Source organism: Palaemon carinicauda, chromosome 28, assembly GCF_036898095.1.
Source record: "Palaemon carinicauda isolate YSFRI2023 chromosome 28, ASM3689809v2, whole genome shotgun sequence".
In the NCBI taxonomy this organism is placed as follows: Eukaryota; Metazoa; Arthropoda; class Malacostraca; order Decapoda; family Palaemonidae; genus Palaemon; species Palaemon carinicauda.
In genome coordinates, this window is record NC_090752.1 from 57,589,938 (window position 1) to 57,599,544 (window position 9,607).

At 40.3% G+C, this 9,607-nt stretch overlaps 1 protein-coding gene across 1 annotated transcript; it reads right to left on the reverse strand.

Annotated features, from left to right (window-relative positions):
* Positions 1 to 498: 498 nt before the first annotated feature.
* On the reverse strand, positions 499 to 4,069 carry LOC137621822 (flagellar attachment zone protein 1-like). Its single transcript, XM_068352329.1, has 3 exons — positions 2,957 to 4,069; positions 1,318 to 2,829; positions 499 to 1,077 (listed from the first exon to the last, which is right to left on the reverse strand). The coding sequence occupies exons 1-3, from the start codon at positions 4,067 to 4,069 to the stop codon at positions 499 to 501; spliced, it is 3,204 nt and encodes a 1,067-aa protein (XP_068208430.1).
* Positions 4,070 to 9,607: the final 5,538 nt, after the last annotated feature.

Below are 9,607 nucleotides of genomic sequence, written 5' to 3' on the forward strand. Positions count from 1 at the left end.
TCCTCTTGACTTGGGACCTTGATAAAAGCCTGTGACTTAAGATCCTCTTGACTTGGGACCTTGATAAAAGACTGTAACTTAAGATACTCTTGACTTGGGACCTTGATAAAAGCCAGTGACATCAAATCCTCTTGACTTGGGACCTTGATAAAAGACTGTGACATCAGATCCTCTTGACTTGGGACCTTGATAAAAGCCTGTGACTTAAGATCCTCTTGACTTGGGACCTTGATAAAAGACTGTAACTTAAGATACTCTTGACTTGGGACCTTGATAAAAGCCTGTGACTTAAGATCCTCTTGACTTGGGACCTTGATAAAAGACTGTGACTTAAGATCCTCTTGACTTGGGACCTTGATAAAAGCCTGTGACTTAAGATCCTCTTGACTTGGGACCTTGATAAAAGCCTGTGACTTAAGATCCTCTTGACTTGGGACCTTGATAAAAGCCTGTGACTTAAGATCCTCTTGACTTGGGACCTTGATAAAAGACTGTAACTTAAGATACTCTTGACTTGGGACCTTGATAAAAGCCTGTGACATCAAATCCTCTTGACTTGGGACCTTGATAAAACTGTGACATCAGATCCTCTTGATTTGGGACCTTGATAAAAGCCTGTGACTTAAGATCCTCTTGACTTGGGACCTTGATAAAAGCCTGTGACTTAAGATCCTCTTGACTTGGGACCTTGATAAAAGACTGTGACATCAGATCCTCTTGACTTGGGACCTTGATAAAAGACTGTGACATCAGATCCTCTTGACTTGGGACCTTGATAAAAGACTGTGACATCAGATCCTCTTGACTTGGGACCTTGATAAAAGCCTGTGACTTAAGATCCTCTTGACTTGGGACCTTGATGAAAGCCTGTGCCCTAAGATCCTCTTGACTTGGGACCTTGATAAAAGCCTGTGACATAAGATCATCTCGACTTTGGGGCTTGATAAAAGCCTGTGACTTAAGATCCTCTTGACTTGGGACCTTGATATAAGCCTGTGACTTAAGTTCATCTTGACTTGGGGCCTTGATAAAAGCCTGTGAATTAAGATCCTCTTGACTTGGGACCTTGATATATGCCTGTGACATAAGATCATCTCGACTTAGGACCTTGATAAAAGCCTGTGACTTAAGATCCTTTTGACTTGGGACCTTGATAAAAGACTGTTACATCAGATCCTCTTGTCTTGGGACCTTGATAAAAGCCTGTGACTTAAGATCCTCTTGACTTGGGACCTTGATAAAAGCCTGTGACTTAAGATCCTCTTGACTTGGGACCTTGATAAAAGACTGTAACTTAAGATCCTCTTGACTTGGAACCTTGATAAAAGCCTGTGACTTGAGATCCTCTTGACTTGGGACCTTGATAAAAGACTGTGACCTAAGTTCATCTTGACTTGGGGCCTTGATAAAAGCCTGTGACTTAAGATCCTCTTGACTTGGGACCTTGATAAAAGACTGTAACTTAAGATCCTCTTGACTTGGGACCTTGATAAAAGCCTGTGACCTAAGATCCTCTTGACTTGGGACCTTGATAAAAGCCTGTGACATAAGATCATCTCGACTTGGGGCCTTGATAAAAGCCTGTGACTTAAGATCCTCTTGACTTGGGACCTTGATAAAAGCCTGTGACTTAAGTTCATCTTGACTTGGGGCCTTGATAAAAGCCTGTGACTTAAGATCCTCTTGACTTGGGACCTTGATAAAAGCCTGTGACATAAGATCATCTAGACTTGGGGCCTTGATAAAAGCCTGTGACTCAAGATCCTCTTGACTTGGGACCTTGATAAAAGCCTGTGACTTAAGATCCTCTTGACTTGGGACCTTGATAAAAGCCTGTGACATAAAATCATCTCGAATTGGGGCCTTGATAAAAGCCTGTGACTTAAGATCCTCTTGACTTGGGACCTTGATAAAAGCCTGTGACTTAAGATCCTCTTGACTTGGGACCTTGATAAAAGCCTGTGACATAAGATCATCTCGACTTGGGGCCTTGATAAAAGCCTGTGACTTAAGATCCTCTTGACTTGGGACCTTGATAAAAGCCTGTGACTTGAGTTCATCTTGACTTGGGGGCTTGATAAAAGACTGTAACTTAAGATCCTCTTGACTTGGGACCTTGATAAAAGCCTGTGACATAAGATCATCTCGACTTGGGGCCTTGATAAAAGCCTGTGACTTGAGATCCTCTTGATTTGGGACCTTGATAAAAGCCTGTGACTTAAGTTCATCTTGACTTGGGGCCTTGATAAAAGCCTGTGACTTAAGATCCTCTAGACTTGGGACCTTGATAAAAGCTTGTGACTTAAGATCCTCTTGACTTGGGGCCTTGATAAAAGCCTGTGACTTAGGATCCTCTTGACTTGGGACCTTGATAAATGCCTGTGACTTAAGTTCATCTTGACTTGGGGCCTTGATAAAAGCCTGTGACTTAAGACCCTCTTGACTTGGGACCTTGATAAAAGCCTGTGACATAAGATCCTCTTGACTTGGGACCTTGATAAAAGCATGTGACCTAAGATCCTCTTGACTTGGGACCTTAATAAAAGCCTGTGACTTAAGATCCTCTTGACTTAGGACCTTCGTAAAAGACTGTGACTTAGGATCCTCTTGACTTGGGACCTTGATAAAAGCCTGTGACTTAAGTTCATCTTGACTTGGGACCTTCGTAAAAGACTGTGACTTAGGATCCTCTTGACTTGGGACCTTGATAAAAGCCTGTGACTTAAGATCATCTCGACTTGGGGCCTTAATAAAAGCCAGTGACTTAAGATCCTCTTGACTTGGGACCTTGATAAAAGCCTGTGACTTAGGATCCTCTTGACTTGGGACCTTGAAAAAAGCCAGTGACTTAAGTTCATCTTGACTTGGGGCCTTGATAAAAAGCCTGTGACTTAAGATCCTCTTGACTTGGGACCTTGATAAAAGACTGTAACTTAAGATCCTCTTGACTTGGGACCTTGATAAAAGCCTGTGACTTAAGTTCATCTTGACTTGGGAACTTGATAAAAGCCTGTGACTTAAGATCCTCTTGACTCGGGACCTTGATAAAAGCCTGTGACGTAATATCATCTTGACTTAGGACCTTGATAAAAGCCTGTGACTTAAGATCCTCTTGACTTGGGACCTTCGTAAAAGACTGTGACTTAAGTTCATCTTGACTTGGGACCTTGATAAAAGCCTGTGACTTAAGATCCACCTGACTTGGGACCTTGATAAAAGCCTGTGACTTAAGATCCTCTTGACTTGGGACCTTGATAAAAGACTGTAACTTAAGATTCTCTTGACTTGGGACCTTGATAAAAGACTGTGACATCAGATCCTCTTGACTTGGGACATTGATAAAAGACTGTAACTTAAGATCCTCTTGACTTGGGACCTTGATAAAAGACTGTGACTTAAGATCCTCTTGACTTGGGACCTTGATAAAAGACTGTGACATCAGATCCTCTTGACTTGGGACCTTGATAAAAGCCTGTGACTTAAGATCCTCTTGACTTGGGACCTTGATAAAAGACTGTAACTCAAGATCCTCTTGACTTGGGACCTTGATAAAAGACTGTAACTTAAGATCCTCTTGACTTGGGACCTTGATAAAAGCCTGTGACTTAAGTTCATCTTGACTTGGGAACTTGATAAAAGCCTGTGACTTAAGATCCACTTGACTCGGGACCTTGATAAAAGCCTGTGACGTAATATCATCTTGACTTAGGACCTTCGTAAAAGACTGTGACTTAAGTTCATCTTGACTTGGGACCTTGATAAAAGCCTGTGACTTAAGATCCTCCTGACTTGGGACCTTGATAAAAGACTGTGACATCAGATCCTCTTGACTTGGGACCTTGATAAAAGCCTGTGACTTAAGATCCTCTTGACTTGGGACCTTGATAAAAGACTGTGACATCAGATCCTCTTGACTTGGGACCTTGATAAAAGCCTGTGACTTAAGATCCTCTTGACTTGGGACCTTGATAAAAGACTGTGACATCAGATCCTCTTGACTTGGGACCTTGATAAAAGCCTGTGACTTAAGATCCTCTTGACTTGGGACCTTGATAAAAGACTGTGACATCAGATCCTCTTGACTTGGGACCTTGATAAAAGCCTGTGACTTAAGATCCTCTTGACTTGGGATCTTGATAAAAGACTAACTTAAGATCCTCTTGACTTGGGACCTTGATAAAAGCCTGTGACTTAAGATCCTCTAGACTTGGGATCTTGATAAAAGACTGTAACTTAGGATCCTCTTGACTTGGGACCTTGATAAAAGCCTGTGACTCAAGATCCTCTAGACTTGGGATCTTGATAAAAGACTGTAACTTAAGATCCTCTTGACTTGGGACCTTGATAAAAGCCTGTGACTTAAGATCCTCTAGACTTGGGATCTTGATAAAAGACTGTAACTTAAGATCCTCTTGACTTGGGACCTTGATAAAAGACTGTAACATCAGATCCTCTTGACTTGGGACCTTGATAAAAGCCTGTGACTTAAGATCCTCTTGACTTGGGACCTTGATAAAAGACTGTAACTTAAGATCCTCTTGACTTGGGACCTTGATAAAAGCCTGTGACTTAAGATCCTCTAGACTTGGGACCTTGATAAAAGACTGTAACTTAAGATCCTCTTGACTTGGGACCTTGATAAAAGCCTGTGACTTAAGATCCTCTAGACTTGGGACCTTGATAAAAGACTGTAACTTAAGATCCTCTTGACTTGGGACCTTGATAAAAGCCTGTGACTTAAGATCCTCTAGACTTGGGATCTTGATAAAAGACTGTAACCTAAGATCCTCTTGACTTGGGACCTTGATAAAAGCCTGTGACTTAAGATCCTCTAGACTTGAACCATGATAAAAGACTGTAACTTAAGATCCTCTTGACTTGGGACCTTGATAAAAGCCTGTGACTTAAGATCCTCTAGACTTGGGACCTTGATAAAAGACTGTAACTTAAGATCCTCTTGACTTGGGACCTTGATAAAAGACTGTAACTTAAGATCCTCTTGACTTGACACCTTGATAAAAGACTGTGACATCAGATCCTCTTGACTTGGGACCTTGATAAAAGCCTGTGACTTAAGATCCTCTTGACTTGGGACCTTGATAAAAGACTTTGACATCAGATCCTCTTGACTTGGGACCTTGATAAAAGCCTGTGACTTAAGATCCTCTTGACTTGGGACCTTGATAAAAGACTGTAACTTAAGATCCTCTTGACTTGGGACCTTGATAAAAGCCTGTGACTTAAGATCCTCTAGACTTGGGACCTTGATAAAAGCCTGTGACTTAAGTTCATCTTGACTTGGGGCCTCGATAAAAGCCTGTGACATAAGATCATCTCGACTTGGGGCCTTGATAAAAGCCTGTGACTTAAGATCCTCTTGACTTGGGACCTTGAAAAAAGCCTGTGACTTAAGATCCTCTTGACTTGGGACCCTGATAAAAGCCTGTGACTTAAGATCCTCTTGACTTGGGACCTTGATAAAAGCCTGTGACTTAAGATCCTCTTGACTTGGGACCTTGATAAAAGCCTGTGACTTAAGATCCTCATGACTTGGGACCTTGATAAAAGCCTGTGACTTAAGATCATCTCGACTTGGGGCCTTGATAAAAGCCTGTGACTTAAGATCCTCTTGACTTGGGACCTTGATACAAGCCTGTGACTTAAGATCCTCTTGACTTGGGACCTTGATAGAAGCCTGTGACATAAGATCATCTTGACTTGGGACCTTGATAAAAGACTGTGACTTAAGATCCTCTTGACTTTGGACCTTGATAAAAGCCTGTGACTTAAGATCCTCTTGACTTGGGACCTTGATAAAAGACTCTGACTTAAGATCCTCTTGACTTGGGACCTTGATAAAAGCCCGTGACTTAAGATCGTCTTGACTTGGGACCTTGATAAAAGACTGTGACTTAAGATCCTCTTGACTTGGGACCTTGATAAAAGACTGTGACTTAAGATCCTCTTGACTTGGGACCTTGATAAAAGCCTGTGACTTAAGATCCTCTTGACTTGGGACCTTGATAAAAGCCTGTGACTTAAGATCCTCTTGACTTGGGACCTTGATAAAAGACTGTAACTTAAGATCCTCTTGACTTGGGACCTTGATAAAAGCCTGTGACTTAAGATCCTCTAGACTTGGGACCTTGATAAAAGCCTGTGACTTAAGTTCATCTTGACTTGGGGCCTTGATAAAAGCCTGTGACATAAGATCATCTCGACTTGGGGCCTTGATAAAAGCCTGTGACTTAAGATCCTCTTGACTTGGGACCTTGATAAAAGCCTGTGACTTAAGATCCTCTTGACTTGGGGCCTTGATAAAAGACTGTGACTTAAGATCCTCTTGACTTGGGACCTTGATAAAAGCCTGTGACTTAAGATCCTCTTGACTTGGGACCTTGATAAAAGCCTGTGACATAAGATCATCTCGACTTGGGGCCTTGATAAAAGACTGTGACTTAAGATCCTCTTGACTTGGGACCTTGATAAAAGACTGTAACTTAAGATCCTCTTGACTTGGGGCCTTGATAAAAGACTGTGACTTAAGATCCTCTTGACTTGGGACCTTGATAAAAGCCTGTGACTTAAGATCCTCTTGACTTGGGACCTTGATAAAAGCCTGTGACTTAAGATCCTCTTGACTTGGGACCTTGATAAAAGCCTGTGACTTAAGATCCTCTTGACTTGGGACCTTGATAAAAGCCTGTGAATTAAGATCCTCTTGACTTGGGACCTTGATAAAAGCCTGTGACTTAAGATCCTCTTGACTTGGGACCTTGATAAAAGACTGTAACTTAAGATCCTCTTGACTTGGGACCTTGATAAAAGCCTGTGACTTAAGATCCTCTTGACTTGGGACCTTGATAAAAGCCTGTGACATAAGATCATCTCGACTTGGGGCCTTGATAAAAGCCTGTGACTTAAGATCCTCTTGACTTGGGACCTTGATAAAAGACTGTCACTTAAGATCCTCTTGACTTGGGACCTTGATAAAAGCCTGTGACTTAAGATCCTCTAGACTTGGGACCTTGATAAAAGCCTGTGACTTAAGTTCATCTTGACTTGGGGCCTTGATAAAAGCCTGTGACATAAGATCATCTCGACTTTGGGCCTTGATAAAAGCCTGTGACTTAAGATCCTCTTGGCTTGGGACCTTGATAAAAGCCTGTGACTTAAGATCCTCTTGACTTGGGACCTTGATAAAAGCCTGTGACTTAAGATCCTCTTGACTTGGGACCTTGATAAAAGACTGTTGACTTCAGATCCTCTTGACTTTGGAACATGATAATGAATGTGCCCTGGAGACTTGATAAGGTCATTACCTTGATAAGCTCTTGACCATGGAACCTTCTCGGATATATTTGAGACACCTGGCACAATCTGAACAGATCTTACGCGTAAACCCAGAAGTAAAAGAAGTAAAAAAATATGTATCTTGACTCTGATACTTACCTGTAAATTAACTCAACGCCTCCAGGGAAAAAGGCACTGTACTACCTAAGAAAGGGGTCTCCTTTCGTGCCAGACATAAAGGAAGATGTATCTTACTCAAATAAAAAAAGAGGTCTACAGAGAGAGAGAGAGAGAGAGAGAGAGAGAGAGAGAGAGAGAGAGAGAGAAAGAGAGAGAGAGAGTATCCCCTTCCCCAGACATGAAACTCGAGCACATAGAAGAGTCCCTATGGAAAACTGAAGAGAAGAATAGCTCTACAGCATTCACGCCCTCTCTGGACCCCTAAGGCATTAAGGCCAGCGAGATTAAAAGTCCAACACAGGTAAATAACGTTCCCCCTCCCCCCCCCCCCATCTGGCTTTACTGAAATGGGGGAGGAGGGGGAGAGAGAGAGAGAGAAGAGAAGAGATGAAAATAGAAAAGGTGAATGGAGAAGATGGAGAATAAGAGATGAGGGAGGGGGGATGGAGGATGGGAGACAAATATAAAGATGAAAGATCTTTTTTTTCTCTCTTTCTTCTTTTGGACGAAGGGCAAATGAGGCGAGAGACGAGGCGAACTAATAGGGCCTTTCTTTCTCTCTTTAGTCAAATGCAGATACAATATCCTTTTCTCTCTGAGAGGCATCATTAGAGTGGAGTTTCTCCTTCTCTCTCTCTCTCTCTCTCTCTCTCTCTCTCTCTCTCTCTCTCTCTCTCTCTCTCTCTCTCTAACTAAGATTTTGTTTCATAAATTTATGTATACTATGTCTCTCCTTCGTGTGTATATATATATATATATATATATATATATATATATATATATATATATAGAGAGAGAGAGAGAGAGAGAGAGAGAGAGAGAGATAATTATGCAACAAGCTATTCTGACTATATTTACAGTATATATATATATCATACACACAGACACACACACATATATATATATATATATATATATATATATATATATATATATATATATATATATATATATATAATATGTATATATATATATATATTTATATATTCATGTATACATACAATATACATATATACATATATATATATATATATATATATATATATATATATATATATATATATATATATTTATGTGTGTGTGTGTAAGTACGTACGCATGTACGTATTATTTATTTTTGGTGGATATCTACGAAGATATGGAAAGATTTCTTGGTCGGAACAAAAAATCGCTAACATAATTTTTTCTTTCTTTTTTTTCTTTTTTTTTTTTTGCATTATTTCCTTGTCTATCATGTCTATTCCGCATGATAAACAATTCAGTGAATTTCAGCGAAGCGCTATTTATGATATCACTAAATAGTTCATGTATTCAGCCATAAATAGTTTATGATTTCAAATGAATTATGGGTCGAGAATAAAGACTATTTTAAATCTATTGTTATCCTGGAGGGAAAATTTACAAATCCATAGGACGAGAAATCCTTTTTTAACGTGTCTTTGTCTGTTGCTTATAACTTTCTTTATCCAATGTCTAACATTAGTATTATCCTAACTTGACAGAGAGAGAGAGAGAGAGAGAGAGAGAGAGAGAGAGAGAGAGATCCAGCATTTCCTACTGTTTGGGGAAAGAATTTTCACATTGAGAGAGAGAGAGAGAGAGAGAGAGAGAGAGAGAGAGAGAGTGTGTGTGTGTGTGTTTCTATTCTTCTTTTTCGTTTCGTAATGCAATTAAAACTTTTGTAGTCAACGTAAAAAAAAAAAAAAAACAAGACTGAATAACTAAGGCCTCGAACTATATAAATAACGATTATGCCCCCCCCCAAAAAAAAAAATATAACCAGAGTCCACAGTTTCTCTCTCTCTCTCTCTCTTTCTCTCTCTCTCTCTCTCTCTCTCTCTCTAAAAACCTCCAAGAAGTTCATCAAAGAACAGCGTAACTTCCGCAGGCCCTAGATTGAACCAGTTGTAAAAGATGTACACAAACTAATTCCAAGACTTTTTTTCGCTTTAAGTTAATCTTTTGAGGAAGATCGAGTGGTAGTTTGAAGATCCCGGTAAAAGGCCTTTGAAAAACGTTTGAAAATTTCCATACTATTGAGTACAGATTTCTTTTTATCTCCTCTTTTCTTTTAGAAAGAAGGTGAGATAGTTGGTGATCTTGATGAAAAATCGCTGAAACTGGTAAAAGATTG

Coding starts and splice junctions, on each gene's coding strand:
- LOC137621822 (XM_068352329.1), bottom strand. CDS start 4,069: ATGTCACAGTCTTTTATCAAGGTCCCAAGTCAAGAGGATCTTAAGTCA. Junction 2,830..2,956: donor AGTCACAGGCTTTTATCAAG/GTCCCAAGTCAA, acceptor GCTTTTTTCAAG/GTCCCAAGTCAAGAGGATCC. Junction 1,078..1,317: donor AGTCACAGGCTTTTATCAAG/GTTCCAAGTCAA, acceptor CTTATGTCACAG/GCATATATCAAGGTCCCAAG.